This window comes from Ranitomeya imitator, chromosome 2 (genome assembly GCF_032444005.1).
Source record: "Ranitomeya imitator isolate aRanImi1 chromosome 2, aRanImi1.pri, whole genome shotgun sequence".
NCBI lineage: Eukaryota > Metazoa > Chordata > Amphibia > Anura > Dendrobatidae > Ranitomeya > Ranitomeya imitator.
Window position 1 is genome coordinate 769,556,134 of NC_091283.1, and position 25,086 is coordinate 769,581,219.

Here is a 25,086-nt window from a genome sequence, read left to right on the forward strand (position 1 = left end):
TCCTTTGGTAGGGCTAGAGCTGCAGGGAACATTTTTGTTAGCAAAAATCAAAGAACATGAAAGATGAAACAGAGCCCATAGCAGCCAGCACATCAGCTCGTCTCCAGCTTCATTAGCGCTGAATGGACAGTATGCCTCACTGACACAGCAAAGTACCACACAGCAGGGAGACGGGAAGCCCAAATGTCAGTGATGAGTCCGTGCACAAGCAGAACTGTGCCAAGAGCACACACCTATGGCTGCAGATCCTATCACAGATCTGCTCTGGCCGAGAAATCAGTACATGGATAAAGAGGTAAAACTTCACTCTCCACTGCTGCCCAGGGCAAACAGATATTTGTCTGACAAACGGACAATCGCTTCCGTTAACAAGCACTTATACAGAGAAAGGACGCTGCAGTAATGTGCAGCACGGGCCTAAAGGAGACTGACGGGCGAGTCTGCAGGAAGTGACATGTCCTAACCCCAAAAGTCTTTGGGAAAATAGTTGTTAGCCATATCCCCCTGCCGCCTATAGACACATATAGCCTTTCATGGGTGAAGGGTCTGTGTCAGGGACCGACACCAGGGAAGCCCCTAATATATAAATAAATTAAAATGATATACCGGTATACACACATATACACTTCCTCTGTGTCATCCCCTGAAATACTTCCATGTCACCCCCCCCATAACTACCTCAATACTTCTCCCCAGTTACCCCTCATATATTCTTCACACCTATTTGGGAAATTAGGAACACTGTGAAATACAACATTGCGAGACCTGCTTTTTGTAAAAATTAAATACTTTCCCAGCGTCCCCCTCCCCTCCATGTCCACACGCTTCCCCCGTGTCCCCCTCCCCCATGTACACACGCTTCCGTGTCCCCCTCCGCCATGTACACACGCTTCCCCCATGTCCGCCCTCCGCAATGTATACACGCTTCCCCCCGTGCTCCCCTCCCCCTGTATACACGCTTCCCCCCGTACCCCCCTCCCTCAAGTATACACGCTTCCCCCGTGTCCCCCTCCCCCATGTATACACGCTTCCCCCATGTATACACACCTCCCCCGTGTCCCCCTCCCCCATGTATACACACTTCCCCCATGTATTCACGCTTCCCCCATGTATTCACGCTTCCCCCGTGTCCCCCTCCCCCATGTATACACGCTTCTCCGGTATTCCCCTCCCCCATGTACACACGCTTCCCCGGTATTCCCCTCTCCCCATGTACACACGCTTCCCCGGTATTCCCCTCTCCCCATGTATACACGCTTCCCCGGTGTCCCCCTCCCCCATGTATGCACACTTCCCCGGTGTCCCCCTCCCCCATGTATGCACACTTCCCCGGTGTCCCCCTCCCCCCATGTATACACACCTCCCCCGGTGTCCCCCTCCCCCCATGTATACACACTTCCCCGGTGTCCCCCTCCCCCCATGTATACACACTTCCCCGGTGTCCCCCTCCCCCCATGTATACACACTTCCCCCGTGTCCCCCTCCCCCCATGTATACACACCTCCCCCGGTGTCCCCCTCCCCCCATGTATACACGCTTCCCCCGGTCTCTTACCGGCGGCGAAGTGCAGCGGGGTGGATTTCCTGCCCGCGGTGTCCCTGCTGTTCACGTTGTCGGCCGCCACCAGCTTCCTCACCCGCTCCACGTCCCCGTTCCTGCAGGCTTCGAACAGCTCGCGGGCCGGCTCCCCGCTTCCTCCGGTGTCTCCGTGGGCTGCAGCAGAGCCAGAGGCCCCGGCACAGCGGCGGCCGGACATCCTCCACCAGCAGCAGTCCCCGCCTGTGTGCACGGAGGAAGGAGGAGCCGGAGTACCGTGCAGAGCCTGAGCTCCCAGGCCGCAGTCCTCCCTACCGACGCCCGGGCGCGTCACAGACACCCGGAGGCCATCACCGGGGGAGTCTGCCCGCACCTGGCCCCCGCGCGTCGCCGTGTCGTCTTACGGTAGCGGCCCTCTCTCAGCTGTCACCGCGCTCCATACTCTCCAGTGACACGACCTCTACTCTGCCAATTGGCCGTTCGGACACGGGGGCAGAATTCAGCACCGACACGGAGCGTATGACAGGGCCAGCAGGAGGCAGGCAAGTCCTGTCACGTGACGTAACGCCGAAAACACAGGCTGTGCGCGCACACGCCTGCGCATACCACCACACTGCTCGCGCACGTTGTCTGCCGCCCCGCCCTCCAATCATCGTCCCGCCCTCCAATCATCGTCCCGCCCTCCAATCATCGTCCCGCCCTCCAATCATCGTCCCGCCCACTGTGTGTTCCGGAAGTGACCGAGCACGTCACCTCCTACAGTGTGGTTCCTGGTCCTCCTGCTGCCAGGGCCAATGCTGCACAGCCGCAGTCGGCGTGCACACTACAGGACAGTGCTGGCGGGAGCGCGGTGAGGTCGGTCGCCTACTTGTGACAGGCGCACACCGTCTTAAAGGGGCTGCCAACAAAGGGGCCGTGCCAGTTGTGTAGCGTTCCCTCACGGTGTTGCTTTGCTCTTGTTTTCATGGTGCGGTTGCGCAGTGATGCGACCTGGCGACTTTTTCTCCATTCGTTCTCTATATTACTGGTCAGAACTTTGTTTAACCCCTTCATGACCGGAGCGGTTTTTCTTTTTTCGCTCCCCTCCTTCCCAGAGCCATAACTTTATTTTTCCGTCAATATGGCCATGTGAGGGCTTGTTTTTTGCGGGAAGAGTTGTACTTTTGAACGACATCATTAGTTTTACCATATTGTGTACTAGATGAACGGGAAAAATATTCCCAGTGTAGTGAGAGTGCAAAAAAAAAACTGCAATCCTGCACTTGTTTTTTGTTTGGCTTTTTTGCTAGGTTCACTAAATGCTAAAACTGACCTGCCATTATGATTCTCCAGGTCATTATGAGTTCATAGACACCAAACATGTCTAGGTTATTTTATATCTAACTGGTGATAAAAAAAATTCCAAAATTTGCTGAAAAGAAAAAAATTGTGCGTCTCCACTTTTCGTGATCTTGGGTCAGGTGAGGACCTTTTTTTTTTTTTTTTTTACGTGCCGAGCTGATGTTTTTAATAATACCATTTTGTCAAATTCTGGGGTTCTGACTTTTTTTTTTATCGCTATGCCGTTTAGCTATCAGGTTAGTCCTTATTTTTTAATTGGGCAATTCTGAACTCGGCGATACCAAATATGTATGTTTGATCATCTACGTAGAGGCAATGTTCAGATCGCCTCTATGTACCTGAATTACCGAGTTGCTATGAGCGGTCGACCACTGGGTGATACTCATAGCAATCCAGCTCTGACAACCGTAGAGGTCTCAAGGAGACCTGGTTGTCATGCCGAGGAACTGATGACCCCCGATCATGTGTCAGGGGGGGTCACCGGTGCCTGTATTTCCAGCACGATGGCTGGAAATGTGATTTAAATTCTGCTGTCAGTTTGACTGGCATTTAACTAGTTAATAGCCACTGGTGGAATCACCATCAAAACAGCTGGCCTGTCCCGGAAAAGATGTGGGCTCACTGCCGAACGCCACATTAAAGCGGGGGATACTGACATCGGCGCACTAATACGTCCAATGTCAGTAAGGGGTTAAAAAAAATTGTCGCCATTTTCTGAGTTCCAGGACTTTATTATTATTATTTATTATGGCTTATATTATTTCTTGGCACCGATTCATCAGACTGGTGTCGTTCACACTGGTCTTAGGGTACCGTCACAAAGTGGCATTTTGATCGCTACGACGGCACGATCCGTGATGCTCCAGCATCGTAACAATATCGCTCCAGCGTCGTAGACTGCTGTCACACTTTGCAATGTACGACGCTGGAGCGATAATTTCATGACGTGTTTGCGATGTAGAAGCCGTTGGTTACTATGCGCACATCGTATACAATATCGTGCACACCTTTGTTACACCATGCGATCATGCCGCCACAGCGGGACACTAGACGACGAAAGAAAGTTTCAAACGATCTGCTTTGACGTACGATTCTCAGCGGGGTCCCTGATCGCAGGAGCGTGTCAGACACAGCGAGATCGTAACTATATCGCTGGAACGTCACGAATCGTGCCGTCGTAGCGATCAAAATGCCACTGTGTGACGGTACCCTTAAGGAAGAGACGAGCTGAAGTCAGTCGCATACCTCGGAGCCTCACCATAAATCTTACTCCATTCGGGGACTAGAGTAAGATGTGTGGTATCGGGAAACGCCGCCGCTCCTCACGAATGACAAGGTTTGTCTGCTCCAGTTCTGAACGCTGTGTCAGAGCTGGGCGAGAGAACGCCAAAGGTCCTGCACAACTGTGGTGTAGGAGCTTTGATGAATCGGGCCTTTTTGCGTTCCCGTGCAGTCAGCGGGCACTTCAAAACGCCGCAGGTGGACACTCGGTATACAACGCATGTCCCTGCGTACTCCATGTTCGAGATAGGTATGCAGGACGCATGCAGCAGTAGGCGGAACTTAACGGAGAATGTACGCAGACCAGCCAAACACAAGTGTGAAACCAGCCTAAGACAAAGGGTGTTCCTCATCTACCCAGATTCTACTCAAGAAGTGTCTCTAAACACAATACCTAACTAACAATAGAAAGGTGCATTAGTGCTATAGGGTTGGTAACCCAGGAATCTGAATGAAACAATCAGAGCGTGCCTGACAGGTATTAACTATACAACATTATATTGAGCCAAAAAACCCTGTACTAAAATACCAATAATACTGTGACTACTAAGAGTCATAAGGTTAATGTGCAGGATAATAGGCTATAGGTAAAAGAAATGATCGTTCTATACCTGTCCAGGCTATTCTGCTGCGCCACACGATGGTGTTCCTCTGCCCCGACGTGCGCTTCGCTTTGTGCACACCTTGGTATTAGATCCCTCTTTTTTGACCTAGAACCTTTCTAATTTTAATCTTGTTTAATAAATTATATTTTAACATTACTCTTGTACTTCATTTTATTTACCTTAGATAAATATCTTTGCGGGTAAATAGGGTTTGTGCATGTTTCTATAGGAGCAAGAAACGTTGCCAACATCATCGGTGGATGCACAGGATTAGGAGGCTCAATTTGCCAAATTTTATACAGAACTGCAGAGGTAAACAATGTGATGTGAGGTAATGTGACTTTGTAATGACTAAAAATCTGAACTCAAAAAATATAATTCTCTACAACTATAAAATGTCTGTAAAGCACTGTGGAATTAATAGCACTGTATAAGTGAGTAAAATAAATAAATAAACTACATGCATCATATATACAAAAATACAGGGACGCTCATCTTAAGCACTGAATTTAGGTTTCTGGTGGGTCTTTTTACTAATAGTGATAGAGCAGATCATTCTGAAGATATCGCTGATACCAGCGCAGTCTTGTAATAGGACGTCACCAATGTAACATGTCCGTTCACAACATTCCTTCTCAACATTTCAATGTGAACTGTGAGTGATATTATTGAGATGTACACTGCTCAAAAATATAAGGGGAACATTTAAACAATATAACTCCAAGTAAATCAAACCTCTGTGAAATCAAACTGTCCACTTAGGAAGCAACACTGATTGACAATCAGTTTCACATGCTGTTGTGCAAATGGAATAGACTACAGATGAAAAATTTTGGCAATTATCAAGACACACTCAATAAAGGAGTAGTTCTGCAGGTGGGGACCACAGACCACATCTCAGGACCAATGCTTTCTGGCTGATGTTTTGGTCACCTTTGAATGTTGGTTTTGCTCTCACACTCGTGGTAGCATGAGACCGGCATGTCTCGCACCATCCACCAACGTTACGCTGCACAACAGACTGTCCAGGAGTTGGCGGATGCTTTAGTCCAGGCCTGGGAGGAGATCCCTCAGGAGACCATCCACCGCCTCATCAGGAGCATGCCCAGGCACGTGGAGGCCACACACACTACTGAGCATTAGTGATGAGCGAGTGTACTCGTTGCTGGGGTTTTCCCGAGCACGCTCAGGTGACCTCCTGAGTATTTATTAGTGTTCAGAGATTAAGTTTTCATCGCCTCAGCTGAATGATTTACAGCTATGAGCCAGGCTGAGTACATGTGGGGGTTGCTTGGTTGCTAGGGAATCCTCACATGTAATCAAGCTGGCTCATAGCTGTAAATCATTCAGCTGAGGCGATGAAAACTAAATCTCCGAACACTAGCAAATACTCGGAGGTCACCCGAGCAACGAGTACACAACACTCATCACTACTGAGCATCATTTCCTTGTCTTGAGGCATTTCCGCTGAAGTTGGATCAGGCTGTAACTTCATTTTCCACTTTGATTTTGAGCATCATTCCAACTCCAGACCTCCGTGGGATATTAGTTGTAATTTACGTTGATAATTTTTGGTTTTATTGTTCTCAACACATTCCACTATGTAATGCATAAATATTTACAACTGGAATATTTCAATGATATCTAGGATGTGGGATTTTAGTGCTTCCTTTATTTTTTTTAGCAATGTAGTAGGAACCACACCAACTCAGCCACAAAGTACAGATTGCCTAAAGTTACAGATGTGATCTCCTCTTATGTTCCAGTGGTCCAAAGATGACAATGCCCTCTTTGGTTTGATCGCCGCTGCTGGTTCAGGGTGGAGGAGAAGATGATGGCATTAGAAGATGGCCACTCTATGTGTTTCAAAATGGAAACCTATTAGGCTGAATGTGCTTCTGTCTGCCTGCCTGCAGGTAGAAATGTTGATTATGGGAGGTGCCAGGAGGCGCTAGTCTACTGTATATAAAGAGAAGCCAACAAGTGCATACTTGCCATTGTGGAATGAAGATTCCTTGCTTTTATGCAGAATAATGGCGAGAGTTCCCCGCTTGGAGAAAATTCAGATTGCTATAATACTGTAGCAGCTTGGTAGTCTGATATTGCAAAAGGGATTCTTTCCAAAGTATGTGTCTCTTGTTCCTTATGCATCTTGGGTTTTGTTTGCTTCCTCTTCATGTTTAGTTCGCTGACTGGACTCCGGGAGCACGCGTGCCAACGCTGCAGGAACGGCGCCCGCACAGGTGGTGAGTATAAGCCTTTTTAGTGGGGAATGAGGGTGGGGAATGAGAAAGGGTTGACCTAGTAGTGGTCTGCAAAAAAAGACTAACAGACATCTGAACATCCCCATAGACAATAATGGGTACTATCCATGAAAAATGCAGAACATGTTCTAGAAAATCGGATGTAAACTGTCCTTAGATGGTGAGATAAGCCTTATTGTATGCAGCCAATAGGATTTATGCATTCAAAGTGTCAGATCAGAATGTTATCTCATATTGCACTGAGAGGTCCGACTTCTCCAGTGCAGATGTCGTGCTGCTTATTGGTGCCTAAAAAGGTGCCCATACACATTAGATGAATGTTGGGCGAACCCACGTCGGTCAGCAATGTGCGGCGTATAAAGGTGACTCTACTTTTCCCAGGTGGCAGAGCCTTTGTTCTCACAGACGGTGGTGTCTGGTAGCGGCTCATGCCTCTTTCCCCACTTGGACATGTGCACGCTCAGCCCGACATACATATGTATATACAATTCACACCTATCCTGTGGGAATCTAAGAGGAGTCAGGACGTACAGCTGCTATTATCTAAGCCAGTGTTCCCCAACTCCGGTCCTCAAGAGCCACCAACAGGTCATGTTTTCAGGATTTCCTTAGTATTGCCGAGGTGATAATTGCATCACCTGGACAGGCAAGCATTCAATCACCTGCGCAATACTAAGGAAATCCTGAAAACATGACCTGTTAGTGGCTCTTGAGGACCGGAGTTTGGGAACACTGATCTAAGCACTCATGACATGTCTGTTTTACCATTTTATTCCCAATGAAATAACATTTCTGGGTCATCTTATCAAATCTGTGTTGTGCTCTTCCTCTGTTATTCCTCTAGGTACTCTATGAGTAAATTGACAACTGGGTGTCACCTTTCCTCTTATCAAAGGGGAGTGTCTCTACAGAGTCTGATAGCATCAGCAAATATTGTACATTTGAAATGAATGAATTGATTTAAAAAAATCAGTTTCACATCAAATTTCACGAAAAAATAAAAAATCCAGTAAAACCATGGCCAGACATTTGCCATTTTGCTTGGTTCAATTTAAAGCTAGTAAAACATAAAAAAAAATCCCCCAGCTCGCTGCCTGGATTTTTGTGACTACCGCCTTAAAATCTGGTCTTCCATCTTCACTAGACCTCACGTGAGCCAAAGGGCATTGTGAACGCTGAAGAGCACTGAAGAAAGACGGCCTAGAAGAGGTGAGTATACTGGTTTCTTATGAAAAAAATCATTATGCCTCAGAGTATAATAAAGCACATTTGATTTACAAGCAACTTGAATTTTGGTAGATTCATAAATCTTTATTAAAAAGTGTAAAACTACACAACTTCCAGCAGCCATGCGTTTTTTTTTTTAGCGGAAAAAAACTCAATGTGACTGCCACATTTTAATGCAGCTACAGCTCGTATTACCCAGTTGTCGATTTATACATATATTTCCTGGAGGAATTACAGAGGAACAGCCCAATGCAAATCACTAGGGAAAAATGATGCTCCAGAATAGTTACTTCATGAAGAAATACTAGTATTTACTAAAACGGACAAGTTAGCAGAGAGGACAGATTCTTCTTCGTTTTACAAGGGGGTACTTGACAGTGCAGGACCATGTAGGATATATGTGTGAGTTGTTCTTAAACCAACGTTCCAATGTTTTGGGGATTTTTTCATTTCACTACTGGTGGTGTCACTAATGTATGTTCCCTGCCCATAGGTAAATACTTACCAATCGCCGTCTTCTGTTCTCAGTGCCGCCCCGTTGTCTTTTGCTATTCTGCTAGTTGTGACTAGCTTGATCACTCTAGTCTTGGTTGGGCGACCCAGCAGAACGAGTCTCTCATAGGCTCGCTTCACATTTGTGGTTGAGTCCGCAGCATATGGCCCGCAAACGCATGCAAGAACGCAGTGTATTTTAGCCGCATCCGCTTATGCATGATGAGAAAAAAAGCTGCGTTTGAATGCGTTTGCAAGCGTTTTTGCATGCGTTTGCGGTTTTTATGCGCATGCGTTCAATAGGAAAAAGATTATCCAGGAGAATTTCCTTGACACAAGCCACGCCAAATGGGTGTGTCTCATGGGATTTCTATATATAGACCCTTGTACTGATTCAATCCTCAGATTTTGCTCCTGTATCCAGCGTCAAGATGGATCTTCGCATGGGCAGTTTCTATCGGAATCTGGGTTTGGATGTCAACTTGTTTCTTGCCTTTGCATTAGCTTGTGAGCAAGAACGGAAAAGAGACAGAGAAGATGGCTTTGGAGATTTTGGCAACACCCCATTGTTGAACTCCGACAGAGCCGTGGAGTCTACCACTCCTTATTCAGTGAGCTCCGTGAAAACCCGGAGAAATATTTTGAGTACACGAGGATGTCCCAAGAGAGTTTCAGGGATTTCTCTTCAGTCAGCATTTCTATAGTCCAAAAGATTAATGCAGACTGAACAGATGATGGAATTAATCCACCTCATATCTTTACTCACCTGCCCGTGTGTCAGAACTAGTGCACTCAGGATGCAGAAAACCCAGCATCCTGAGTGCACTAGTGCTGACACCTGGGCAGGTGAGCATTGTCCCCCGTTCCAACGCTGCGTGCCGCTCTCTTCCGGGTCCTCTGCCTGTAACATTCACAGTTCAGAGGGCACGATGACGCGCTTAATGCGTGCCGCCCTCTGACTGAACAGTCACAGCCAGAGGACCCGGAAGAGAGCGGCACACAGCGCTGGAACGGGACAGGTGACTATAGCAAGTGTCGGGGGGCCTGAGCTAGCGGCGACTCTGGCACCTGACCCCCACAGCGCGCCGGTGTCCCCGCCTGCTCAGACCCACCAGCACTCGGCGCCCAGCGACGATAGGTTAGGTATTTTTTTTAATATATCGCAGCAGCATATGGGGCATATAATACTATGGAGCATCTTATGGGGGCCATAAACCTTTATGGAGCAGCATACAGGGCATATAGTATGGAGCATCTTATGGGGGCCATAAACCTTTATGGAGCAGCATACGGGGCATATAGTATGGAGCATCTTATGGGGGCCATAAACCTTTATGGAGCAGTGTACGGGGCATATACTATAGAGCATCTTATGGGGCCATCAACCATAATGGAGCAGTGTACGGGGGCATATACTATGGAGCATCTTATGGGGGCCATAAACCTTTATGGAGCAGTGTATGGGGCATATAATATGGAGCATCTTATGGGGGCCATAAACCTTTATGGAGCAGTGTATGGGGCATATAATATGGAGCATCTTATGGGGGCCATAAACCTTTATGGAGCAGTGTACGGGGCATATACTATGGAGCATCTTATGGGGGCCATAAACCTTTATGGAGCAGTGTACGGGGCATATACTATGGAGCATCTTATGGGGGCCATAAACCTTTATGGAGAAGCGTATGGGGCATATGGATGGGAGCAGCAAATTAAAGAACGGGGGCGCAGGATGGGAGCAGCACATGACAGAATAGGGCAGCACATGACAGAACATGGGGTGCAGGATGGCAGCAGCACATGACAGAACGGGGGCGCAGGATGGAAGCAGCACATGACAGAACGGGGGTGCAGGATGGAAGCAGCACATGATAGAATGGGGGCGCAGGATGGGAGCAGCACATGACAGGATGGGGGCGCAGGATGGGAGCAGCACATGACAGGATGGTGGCGCAGGATGGGAGCAGCAAATGACAGAATGGAGGTGCAGGATGGGTGCAGCACATGTCAGAATGGAGGCGCAGGATGGGTGCAGCACATGTCAGAATGGGGGCGCAAGATGGGAGCAGCGCATGACAGAATGGGGGCGCAGGATGGGTGCAGCACATGACGGGATGGGGACACAGGATGGGGACGCAGGATGAAGCAGCACATGACAGGATGGGGCGCAGGATGGAGCAGCTCATGACAGGATGGGGACACAGGATGGAGCAGCACATGACAGCATGGGAACGCAGGATGGAGCAGCACATACCATGATGGAGACCATATACCAATATAAATGCTCGCCACCCGGGCGTAGAACGGGTTCAATATCTAGTTAATATATATTTTTGGAGGATTTTCAGTTCTCTGTGTTTTAGTTACCTCATAGCTCCATGGCAGACACAAGAAGCAAAGCTGCAGTGTAAAGCAAATAAAGAAGAGGGGCAGCAGTGTTATGGAGCTATGAGGTGGCAAAAACACTGTAGATGGCGACGTGTGTGTTGCCGGCGGCAAAAGAGACAAAGAACAAGCAGTGATAGGAGAAAAACAACACAAATTTATTTAACAACACAAAAAATATTTTTTATGAGAGAATGAGGGGGAAATAGTATGGACATGGGGTGTGGAACTGGGAGGATTGGCTAGGTGTGGACGATGAAGGGGTTACAGGGGAAAGGTCTACTAAATTTGTGGGGTCTGGAAGGTCAAGGATGGAAGCATGGGACGGGAGAGACACATTGGAAATGAGAGACACATTGAGAGGTGAGGGTGGAAGTAGTTGGACAGTTCCGGTGGCACAACTCATTTTAGATTTCTGTCCCATTTTAGGCGGCTGCCTTCTTTTTTTTGTGTCTCCTTGGGAGTGATGGGGTCATCAGGGCGTGCAGGATCTGGTCCCGGCCTGGTGGTGGCGGTGGACAGCGATACAGGATCTGGACCCCGTCCTGGTGGTGGCGGTGGACAGTCGTGCAGAGTCTGGACCTGGCATGGTGGTGGCGGTGGACAGCCGTGCAGGATCTGGACCTGGCATGGTGGCGGTGGACAGCCGTACAGGATCTGGACCTGGCATGGTCGTGGAGGTGGACGGCCGTGCAGGAGCAGGACTCGGCATGGTGGTGCTGGACTGGCGTTCAGCAGGACCCGGCATAGTGGTGGCGGTATAGTGGCATGCAGCAGGACTGGGCATGGTGGTGGCCGTACAGTGGTATGCAGCAGAAGTTGGTAAACTGAAGCGGGTTAGTGGTGGCACAGGCAGAAATACCACGTATGGCTGCTGGAAGTACCAAGTCTGCTGTATAGCCTGAACGTAAGAAGCATTACAGGCCTGCATCACATTGAGCTGGATTTCAGGCATAAGGTGTTCCGACATGCCCCGCTCTATCTGATTAAAAAATGGTGTACCGGTCTCTGGAGGTAGTCTTACAGACGATCAAGGAGTTGGTTGACATCCTGGAAAAAAGTGTGTTAATATGGGTCAGACGACTTTCCAGTCTATTTCCCAGCACCTTCAGGCCATTCTGGAAGACCAAGCTCAAGTGAAGAAACTTTGGCATGAGTGACCTGTCCGAGGCCTTCTGTCGCTGGCAGGAAGAGCCCATGGCTGTTCCATGAGGGACCGCTCCAGAGGACGATCCAGACCCCAGCAGTGCATGGATGCAGTAATTGATGCAAAAGGAGCCCCGACCAAGTATTAAAGGCAACCTGTCACCCCCAAAATCGAAGATGAGCTAAGCCCACCCGCATCAGGGGCTTATCTACAGCATTCTGTAATACTGTAGATAAGCCCCCGATGTATCCTGAAAGATGAGAAAAAGAGGTTGGATTATACTCACCCAGGGGCGGTCCCGCTGTGGTCCGGTCCGATGGGTGTCGTGGTCCGGTCCAGGGCCTCCAATCTTCTTACGATGATGTCTGTTATGAACAGGTGATTCAGAACCACAATGGACCTAGTGGTTAAGAGCACACAAAGTGACCTGATAGTTACTAACATAGGACGAGCTCTGAGACGTGGGAACTCTGCTGACCGCAATCCCTAATCCTATCATACCACACTAGAGGTAGCCGTGGATTGCGCCTAACGCTCCATATGCAACTCGGCACAGCCTGAGAAACTAGCTAGCCCTGAAGATAGAAAAATAAGCCTACCTTGCCTCAGAGAAATTCCCCAAAGGAAAAGGCAGCCCCCCACATATAATGACTGTGAGTTAAGATGAAAATACAAACACAGAGATGAAATAGATTTAGCAAAGTGAGGCCCGACTTACTGAACAGACCGAGGATAGGAAAGATAGCTTTGCGGTCAGCACAAAAACCTACAAACAACCACGCAGAGGGGCAAAAAGACCCTCCGCACCGACTAACGGTACGGAGGTGCTCCCTCTGCGTCTCAGAGCTTCCAGCAAGCAAGAAAAACCAATATAGCAAGCTGGACAGAAAATATAGCAACCAAAAGTAACACAAGCAAAACTTAACTTATGCAGGGCAGACAGGCCACAAGAACAATCCAGGAGAAAGCAAGACCAATACTGGAACATTGACTGGAGGCCAGGAACAAAGAACTAGGTGGAGTTAAATAGAGCAGCACCTAACGACTTAACCTCGTCACCTGAGGAAGGAAACTCAGAAGCCGCAGCCCCACTCACATCCACCAGAGGAAGCTCATAGACAGAACCAGCCGAAGTACCACTCATGACCACAGGAGGGAGCTTGACCACAGAATTCACAACAGATGTCCTCTTGTATTCATGCTGCGGCTCTGGCGCAGGCGTACTTTGTCTGCCCTTTTGAGGGCAGAGTAAAGTACTGCAGTGCGCAGGCGCCGGGAAAGATGGGAGGCCCCGGACCGGACCGCAACACCCATCGGATCGGACCGCCCCCCAGATGAATATAATCTAACCTCTTTTTCTCATCTTTCAGGATACATTGGGGGCTTATCTACAGCATTACAGAATGCTGTAGATAAGCCCCTGATGCGGGTGGGCTTAGCTCATCTTCGATTTTGGGAGTGACAGGTTCCCTTTAACTGCATTTACTGAACATACATTTCAGTAGGCCAACATTTCGAATGTTAAAATCATTTTTTCAAGCTTGTATTATAAAGTCATCTAATTTACTGAGATAATGACTTTTGGTCCGGGAACGCTAATGAAGCAAGAGGGGGCGGCATCTGGCGCGCACAGGCTCGGAGTGACAGCTGTGCTGCGTCTGATTAGGGGGAAAGACCCACCCCGTGACGATTTCACGGTATGAGGGGGCACATTTTCTAAGCGTTTATTTCAGCATGAGCAGGGAGCATAACTAAAAGAGCCACCTTGTCAGAATGCAACATTAGTGCTGCGCAAGGTGGCTCTTTTAGTTACAAATGCCTGAGGGAAGTGACAGGTTCCCTTTAACAGAAATAAACACTTGAAATAGATCACTCTATTTGTAATAACTCTATCTAATATATGAGTTTCACTTTTTGTATTGAAGAACTGAAATAAATTAACTTTTGATGATATTCACCTGTACATATGAAAAAACTGGTGACGGGTTTCATTTAAAGGGAATCTGTCACCCCAAAAATGGCCTATAAACTAAGGCCACCGGCATCAGGGGCATATCTACAGCATTCTGTAATGCTGTAGATAAGCCCCCCGATGTATCCTGAAAGATAAGAAAAACAAGTTAGATTATACTCACCCAGAGGCGGTCCCGCTGCGGTCCGGTCCAATGGGCGTAGCGGTTCGGGTCCGGCGCCTTCCACCTTCATACGAGGAGGTCCTCTTTTTGTCTTTCTACCGTGGCTCCGGCACAGGTGTACTTTGTCTTCCCTCTTGAGGGCAGAGCAAAGTACTGCAGTGCGCAGGTGCCGGGCCTCTCTGATCTTTCCCGGCGCCTGCGCACTGCAGTACTTTGCTCTGCCCTCAACAGGATACTGTAGATAAGCCCCTGATGGCGGTGGCCTTAGTTTATAGGTCATTTTTGGGGTGACAGATTCCCTTTAACTGTGACTTCCAGTCAGTCAGAAGTTGCGGTCACAAAATGGTGGAATGGGACTGTAGCAGCCCTGGGCAGGGCAGAAGATGGCGGCTGGTAAGTATTTTTTACTAGGGACAGGGAACAGACATTAGTGACACCGTTCCAACGGTGAAATGAAAAACCACCAGACTGGTGGTTTCATTCTGCTGTATCTAGGGCTTTCCTATGACAGGCATTGCTTGTCTCCTTTAGCATGGATGCATCTGGGGGGTGCAGTATCTTTGGCAGCTCTTCAGGGTTTGGAAGTCATACTGCAGGAAGCACTTGATATCACTGAATGGGGAGATTGGACAACAACACACTGGAAGTTAACTTCCATAGCTCATCAAATGCTGGATTCAGTCATGGATATAACTTACAGAAGTAATCAGCAAGGTCTGTGGCTTCATAAAAAGCCATGAGATAAGGGAGAAGATTGTGAAAGACCCCAGGAGGTGTTCATTTGCCTGTTTCACCTCAGTGTTCTAATTCATCATTTTCACCATGGACCAGACGCAATCATTTAGAAGACATGAAACCTGATCACAGCTCGTGACAGTGTGAATTTTACTTGTTTGATTTACTTGTGTGTTTTATGAGAAATCAGGAAGTGTTTTACAAAATGTAAAGAATGTGCAAAACTAGACTGACTAGTGCTTATCATAAAAAGTTATGTCAGCTATACATTTAAAAAAACAATATCTGGAAAATCCCCACTTGTTAACCCCTTGATGACCAGACTATTTTCCTCCCCTTCTTTGAAGAGCCATAACTCTCTTTATTTTTTCCATCGACGTAGCTATATAAGGGTTTGTTCTGTGCGGGACAAAATGCAGTTGACACCACTCATTTTATCATATAACGAAATAGTGAAAAAAATGCTATGCCGCCATTGTGTTTTGAGTTTTGTTCTTATTGAGCTATAAATCTTGATCTGGCAGTATGATTATGGCAGTACCGAAAGATTATTTTAGGGGTTAAAAAATTCTGAACTTTTTTTGCACCCCAGGTTGTAGTTTTTATCGACTCCATTTGATAGCCGTGAAATAACATTTCTTAGGGAGGGAAGTGTGACAACTAAAAGAATAGCAATTATGGCATTTCGATTTTTTTGGGGGGGGAGAAATTAAAATACTGCATAAATAATTTAACATTTTGATAAATCAGACTTTTACCTTCTCTTACCACAAGCTCCAATTTTCCCACCAGATAATTATCCCTTTGTTCCCACAGCAAAAGAGATTATGTTTACACTCCTCAGTGCCATGTTAGCTTATCAATACTTAATGTGTCATTCATCGTTTTCAGGACTCAATCTGGCAACCTCTTATTGTGTGGTTGATTTCCCTTCTGCTGAGCCACAGCCTGTTTGGTCTCTCTTAGGGTACCGTCACACTATACGATTTACCTACGATCACGACCAGCGATATGACCTGGCCGTGATCGTAGGTAAATCGTAGTGTGGTCACTGGGGAGCTGTCACACAGACAGCTCTCCAGCGACCAACGATGCCGAGGTCCCCGGGTAACCAGGGTAAACATCGGTTTACTAAGCGCAGGACCGCGCTTAGTAACCCGATGTTTACCCTGGTTACCAGCGTAAAAAAAACAAACAGCACATACTTACATTCTGGTGTCCGTCAGGTCCCTTGCCGTCTGCTTCCCGCACTCAGTGACTGCCGGCCGTAAAGTGAAAGTGAAAGCACACGTCACCGCTGTGCTCTGCTTTCACTTTACGGCCGGCAGTCACAGTGCGGGAAGCAGACGGCAAGGGACCTGACGGACACCAGAATGTAAGTATGTGCTGTTTGTTTTTTTTTTAGTTTTACGCTTGTAACCAGGGTAAACATCGGGTTACTAAGCGCGGCCCTGCACTTAGTTACCCGATGTTTACCCTGGTTACAAGCGAACGCATCGCTAGATCGCATCGCTAGATCGGTGTCACACACACCGATCTAGCGATGACAGCGGGAGATCCAGCGACGAAAGAAAGTTCTAAACGATCTGCTACGACGTACGATTCTCAGCAGGATCCCTGATCGCTGCTGTGTGTCAGACACAGCGATATCGTAACGATATCGCTGGAACGTCACGAATCGTACCGTCGTAGCGATCGAAATGGCAGTGTGTGACGGTACCCTTAGTGATGAGCAGACGTGCTCGGTTAACGGCTTATCCCAGCATGCTAGGGTGTTATCAGAGTATCTGTCAGTGCTCATATATTATATTTGAGTTCCCACTGCTGCATGGTTTCCAGCTGTTAGACAGCCGGAACACGTGTCGATTACTGTTAGTAGGCAATCCCCACATGTTTTGAGGCGGTCTAACAGCTGTAAATCATGCAGCCGCAAGGACTCGAACATATTAATATACGAGCACTGCCAGACATTATCCGAGCACGTTCGCTCATCACTAATCTCTGTCCAACTGCTGATGGTTCTTTTGTCTTCTCTTTCGTTTCTATTTGCTTCTGTTCTATCACCTATTGGGATGGGTTATTCGTACTTACCTTGCACCTGCCTTCTTTTCTGTCTATACTTCAAGGGTGATGATGTTTGAAGTTCCGGCTCCTTAGCTAGAGATTGTTTTGTCTTAGTAATCTCGGTTCCTTTCCTACGGTCTGTTTGTGTGTCTTCTTCCGTAGCAGCCTTTCCTTCTACGTTTTGGGTCTGGGAGGTTTAGTCATCTTCCATTTGTTTTTGGTTCTCCATATTTCCTCTTTCTTTCCTGTGTGACTGTGTGAACATGTTCATAGGCCTATGCCTCATCGTCTAATTTATGTGTATTTCTAGTATTGCTTTGGTGTTACACGTTGTTTATAGTGAGGGTGCAGTTAAGGACATTTGGGGTCAGTTGATGTTGAAGGGGGCACCATTTTGTAATCTTAGGGTACCAACCCCGGCTGTCAAGCAGGTACAAATAAGGGTTCGATCAGGGACTCTTGCAGTCTGAACAGGGACCTGTGAGTGCAGGTGTTGTGTCTCTCCTGGTTTGTATGTTACCCGTGTGAGTGTGTTGTCACAGTCATAACATAATGCTATCCTTATGCTATGCATTAAAACAATGAATCCCCTTAATATAATATCATTATTACCCTTGAACTAGACTTGAGGTCCCCCCTTCCCCTTCTTATGATTCCTTACTCTCAAGACCTTGGAAACATGTCATTATTAAGTATGGTGCCTGCTATTCCCCTCTCATGCCCCTAAACTACTACCCATGCTCACTGCTTACATTAACACAATTGGGGGCTCATCTCATGACAACTATTTATTAAAACTGCAAGGAGATATATAATATAATACCTGCGCTCAAAAATAATATGCACTTGTGGGATATGTAGGGGGCTGTTTGGCGCTGTATGCTGAAAAAGGTAGTTCAGAAGGATGTATGTTGACTCAAACTAGAGTGGAAAAACAGGGTAATTAGTATACACACCTATTATCCAAATGTTATGCGGTAATTGGAAGATACAAGACACCACGTGACTGAGCGAGTCACGTGACCCGAACGTCACGCAGGTCCTGCAAGCTGCTGCTCAGCACAGCGAAGCATTACGAGCGCTACACTTTCCACTGAACGAGCGCCTGTCACTGGCCGGGACAGTGCGCTCAGGACTCTTTTACAAGCAGACAACCAAGAAAAAAAGGCGCTAAGTATTACTCCATTATTTCTATTAAGAAGGACACCTCCTTCGGAAACAGCGTGTACCTCCAATACAGGTACCGTTCTTTTAACTATCAGAAGTGGGATTATACTTGCAGCTGACCCTGTGCACCTACATTAGCGCTGCTACAAAATATACACATCTTCTACTATTTATTAAAACTACTTTGGTATACACTATATTGACAAAAGTATTATAACACCTACACATTACACCTACATGAGCTTTTATGATATTCCATCACAAAACTATTGGTATTATTACTGAGTTGGTCCTTCTATGCAGTTAAAATAACCCAGTACAAAAAAGGAACAGCATCCCATCCAGGTGATGAAAGTCCCATTAAAGGGACGGACTAAACTGCATATTGGGATGATGGGATGATGTGCTGCAATACTAGACTCCACCACTAGATGGCAGCACATTTTACAAATGCAGCCCAGGAAATGACTTCTTGTAATATAGCAAGAAGGGAATATGGGTATAACTATTGTTCTGTATGGGGATTATGGGTGAAATATCACAAATACACATGCCCAGGAACATACTTCATCTACTTCTGATAGGAATATGGGTATATCTATTGATCTGTATGGGGATTATGGGTGAAATATCACAAATACACATGCCCAGGAACATACTTCATCTACTTCTGATAGCAATATGGGTATAACTATTGATCTGTATGGGGATTATGGGTGAAATATCACAAATACACATGCCCAGGAACATATTTAATCTACTTCTGATAGGAATATGGGTATATCTATTGATCTGTATGGGGATTATGGGTGAAATATCACAAATACACATGCCCAGGAACATACTTCATCTACTTCTGATAGGAATATGGGTATATCTATTGATCTGTATGGGGATTATGGGTGAAATATCACAAATACACATGCTCAGGAACATACTTCATCTACTTCTGATAGGAATATGGGTATATCTATTGATCTGTATGGGGATTATGGGTGAAATATCACAAATACACATGCCCAGGAACATACTTCATCTACTTCTGATAGCAATATGGGTATAACTATTGATCTGTATGGGGATTATGGGTGAAATATCACAAATACACATGCCCAGGAACATATTTAATCTACTTCTGATAGGAATATGGGTATATCTATTGATCTGTATGGGGATTATGGGTGAAATATCACAAATACACATGCCCAGGAACATACTTCATCTACTTCTGATAGGAATATGGGTATATCTATTGATCTGTATGGGGATTATGGGTGAAATATCACAAATACACATGCCCAGGAACATACTTCATCTACTTCTGATAGGAATATGGGTATATCTATTGATCTGTATGGGGATTATGGGTGAAATATCACAAATACACATGCCCAGGAACATACTTCATCTACTTCTGATAGCAATATGGGTATAACTATTGATCTGTATGGGGATTATGGGTGAAATATCACAAATACACATGCCCAGGAACATATTTAATCTACTTCTGATAGGAATATGGGTATATCTATTGATCTGTATGGGGATTATGGGTGAAATATCACAAATACACATGCCCAGGAACATACTTCATCTACTTCTGATAGGAATATGGGTATATCTATTGATCTGTATGGGGATTATGGGTGAAATATCACAAATACACATGCCCAGGAACATACTTCATCTACTTCTGATAGGAATATGGGTATATCTATTGATCTGTATGGGGATTATGGGTGAAATATCACAAATACACATGCCCAGGAACATATTTAATCTACTTCTGATAGCAATATGGGTATATCTATTGATCTGTATGGGGATTATGGGTGAAATATCACAAATACACATGCCCAGGAACATACTTCATCTACTTCTGATAGGAATATGGGTATATCTATTGATCTGTATGGGGATTATGGGTGAAATATCACAAATACACATGCCCAGGAACATCATCTACTTCTGATAGGAATATGGGTATATCTATTGATCTGTATGGGGATTATGGGTGAAATATCACAAATACACATGCCCAGGAACATACTTCATCTACTTCTGATAGCAATATGGGTATAACTATTGATCTGTATGGGGATTATGGGTGAAATATCACAAATACACATGCCCAGGAACATACTTCATCTACTTCTGATAGGAATATGGGTATATCTATTGATCTGTATGGGGATTATGGGTGAAATATCACAAATACACATGCCCAGGAACATACTTCATCTACTTCTGATAGCAATATGGGTATAACTATTGATCTGTATGGGGATTATGGGTGAAATATCACAAATACACATGCTCAGGAACATACTTCATCTTCTTCTGATAGGAATATGGGTATATCTATTGATCTGTATGGGGATTATGGGTGAAATATCACAAATACACATGCCCAGGAACATACTTCATCTACTTCTGATAGCAATATGGGTATAACTATTGATCTGTATGGGGATTATGGGTGAAATATCACAAATACACATGCCCAGGAACATACTTCATCTACTTCTGATAGGAATATGGGTATATCTATTGATCTGTATGGGGATTATAGGTGAAATATCACAAATACACATGCCCAGGAACATATTTAATCTACTTCTGATAGGAATATGGGTATATCTATTGATCTGTATGGGGATTATGGGTGAAATATCACAAATACACATGCCCAGGAACATATTTAATCTACTTCTGATAGCAATATGGGTATATCTATTGATCTGTATGGGGATTATGGGTGAAATATCACAAATACACATGCCCAGGAACATACTTCATCTACTTCTGATAGGAATATGGGTATATCTATTGATCTGTATGGGGATTATGGGTGAAATATCACAAATACACATGCTCAGGAACATACTTCATCTTCTTCTGATAGGAATATGGGTATATCTATTGATCTGTATGGGGATTATGGGTGAAATATCACAAATACACATGCCCAGGAACATACTTCATCTACTTCTGATAGCAATATGGGTATAACTATTGATCTGTATGGGGATTATGGGTGAAATATCACAAATACACATGCCCAGGAACATACTTCATCTACTTCTGATAGGAATATGGGTATATCTATTGATCTGTATGGGGATTATGGGTGAAATATCACAAATACACATGCCCAGGAACATACTTCATCTACTTCTGATAGGAATATGGGTATATCTATTGATCTGTATGGGGATTATGGGTGAAATATCACAAATACACATGCCCAGGAACATATTTAATCTACTTCTGATAGGAATATGGGTATATCTATTGATCTGTATGGGGATTATGGGTGAAATATCACAAATACACATGCCCAGGAACATATTTAATCTACTTCTGATAGCAATATGGGTATATCTATTGATCTGTATGGGGATTATGGGTGAAATATCACAAATACACATGCCCAGGAACATACTTCATCTACTTCTGATAGGAATATGGGTATATCTATTGATCTGTATGGGGATTATGGGTGAAATATCACAAATACACATGCCCAGGAACATATTTAATCTACTTCTGATAGGAATATGGGTATATCTATTGATCTGTATGGGGATTATGGGTGAAATATCACAAATACACATGCCCAGGAACATATTTAATCTACTTCTGATAGCAATATGGGTATATCTATTGATCTGTATGGGGATTATGGGTGAAATATCACAAATACACATGCCCAGGAACATACTTCATCTTCTTCTGATAGGAATATGGGTATATCTATTGATCTGTATGGGGATTATGGGTGAAATATCACAAATACACATGCCCAGGAACATACTTCATCTACTTCTGATAGCAATATGGGTATAACTATTGATCTGTATGGGGATTATGGGTGAAATATCACAAATACACATGCCCAGGAACATACTTCATCTACTTCTGATAGGAATATGGGTATATCTATTGATCTGTATGGGGATTATGGGTGAAATATCACAAATACACATGCCCAGGAACATATTTAATCTACTTCTGATAGGAATATGGGTATATCTATTGATCTGTATGGGGATTATGGGTGAAATATCACAAATACACATGCCCAGGAACATATTTAATCTACTTCTGATAGCAATATGGGTATATCTATTGATCTGTATGGGGATTATGGGTGAAATATCACAAATACACATGCCCAGGAACATACTTCATCTACTTCTGATAGGAATATGGGTATATCTATTGATCTGTATGGGGATTATGGGTGAAATATCACAAATACACATGCTCAGGAACATACTTCATCTTCTTCTGATAGGAATATGGGTATATCTATTGATCTGTATGGGGATTATGGGTGAAATATCACAAATACACATGCCCAGGAACATACTTCATCTACTTCTGATAGCAATATGGGTATAACTATTGATCTGTATGGGGATTATGGGTGAAATATCACAAATACACATGCCCAGGAACATACTTCATCTACTTCTGATAGGAATATGGGTATATCTATTGATCTGTATGGGGATTATGGGTGAAATATCACAAATACACATGCCCAGGAACATATTTAATCTACTTCTGATAGGAATATGGGTATATCTATTGATCTGTATGGGGATTATGGGTGAAATATCACAAATACACATGCCCAGGAACATATTTAATCTACTTCTGATAGCAATATGGGTATATCTATTGATCTGTATGGGGATTATGGGTGAAATATCACAAATACACATGCCCAGGAACATACTTCATCTTCTTCTGATAGGAATATGGGTATATCTATTGATCTGTATGGGGATTATGGGTGAAATATCACAAATACACATGCCCAGGAACATACTTCATCTACTTCTGATAGCAATATGGGTATAACTATTGATCTGTATGGGGATTATGGGTGAAATATCACAAATACACATGCCTAGGAACATACTTCATCTACTTCTGATAGGAATATGGGTATATCTATTGATCTGTATGGGGATTATGGGTGAAATATCACAAATACACATGCCCAGGAACATATTTAATCTACTTCTGATAGGAATATGGGTATATCTATTGATCTGTATGGGGATTATGGGTGAAATATCACAAATACACATGCCCAGGAACATATTTAATCTACTTCTGATAGCAATATGGGTATATCTATTGATCTGTATGGGGATTATGGGTGAAATATCACAAATACACATGCCCAGGAACATACTTCATCTACTTCTGATAGGAATATGGGTATATCTATTGATCTGTATGGGGATTATGGGTGAAATATCACAAATACACATGCTCAGGAACATACTTCATCTTCTTCTGATAGGAATATGGGTATATCTATTGATCTGTATGGGGATTATGGGTGAAATATCACAAATACACATGCCCAGGAACATACTTCATCTACTTCTGATAGCAATATGGGTATAACTATTGATCTGTATGGGGATTATGGGTGAAATATCACAAATACACATGCCCAGGAACATACTTCATCTACTTCTGATAGGAATATGGGTATATCTATTGATCTGTATGGGGATTATGGGTGAAATATCACAAATACACATGCCCAGGAACATATTTAATCTACTTCTGATAGGAATATGGGTATATCTATTGATCTGTATGGGGATTATGGGTGAAATATCACAAATACACATGCCCAGGAACATATTTAATCTACTTCTGATAGCAATATGGGTATATCTATTGATCTGTATGGGGATTATGGGTGAAATATCACAAATACACATGCCCAGGAACATACTTCATCTACTTCTGATAGGAATATGGGTATATCTATTGATCTGTATGGGGATTATGGGTGAAATATCACAAATACACATGCCCAGGAACATACTTCATCTACTTCTGATAGCAATATGGGTATAACTATTGATCTGTATGGGGATTATGGGTGAAATATCACAAATACACATGCCCAGGAACATACTTCATCTACTTCTGATAGGAATATGGGTATATCTATTGATCTGTATGGGGATTATGGGTGAAATATCACAAATACACATGCCCAGGAACATATTTAATCTACTTCTGATAGCAATATGGGTATATCTATTGATCTGTATGGGGATTATGGGTGAAATATCACAAATACACATGCCCAGGAACATACTTCATCTACTTCTGATAGGAATATGGGTATATCTATTGATCTGTATGGGGATTATGGGTGAAATATCACAAATACACATGCCCAGGAACATACTTCATCTACTTCTGATAGCAATATGGGTATAACTATTGATCTGTATGGGGATTATGGGTGAAATATCACAAATACACATGCCCAGGAACATACTTCATCTACTTCTGATAGGAATATGGGTATATCTATTGATCTGTATGGGGATTATGGGTGAAATATCACAAATACACATGCCCAGGAACATATTTAATCTACTTCTGATAGCAATATGGGTATATCTATTGATCTGTATGGGGATTATGGGTGAAATATCACAAATACACATGCCCAGGAACATACTTCATCTACTTCTGATAGGAATATGGGTATATCTATTGATCTGTATGGGGATTATGGGTGAAATATCACAAATACACATGCCCAGGAACATATTTAATCTACTTCTGATAGCAATATGGGTATATCTATTGATCTGTATGGGGATTATGGGTGAAATATCACAAATACACATGCCCAGGAACATACTTCA

General features: G+C 44.5%; 1 protein-coding gene and 1 long non-coding RNA gene across 3 annotated transcripts in view; one reads left to right on the forward strand and one right to left on the reverse strand.

Moving 5' to 3' along the window:
* Positions 1 to 2,115, reverse strand: part of TNKS2 (tankyrase 2) — a 98,682-nt gene extending 96,567 nt beyond the window's left edge. Inside the window, exon 1 of one of the 2 annotated variants that reach the window (XM_069753462.1) lies at positions 1,555 to 2,115. In XM_069753462.1, coding sequence (XP_069609563.1) covers positions 1,555 to 1,756 — 202 coding nt within the window. In that variant the 5' untranslated portion in view covers positions 1,757 to 2,115. The remainder of the gene's footprint in view (positions 1 to 1,554) is intronic. The other variant, XM_069753463.1, reaches the window with a different exon arrangement.
* A 2,875-nt stretch (positions 2,116 to 4,990) lies between these two features.
* Positions 4,991 to 25,086, forward strand: part of LOC138667766 (uncharacterized) — a 70,930-nt gene continuing 50,834 nt past the window's right edge. The window contains exons 1-2 of the long non-coding RNA XR_011318926.1: positions 4,991 to 5,075; positions 6,948 to 7,009. This is a non-coding gene — a long non-coding RNA (uncharacterized lncRNA). The remainder of the gene's footprint in view (positions 5,076 to 6,947; positions 7,010 to 25,086) is intronic.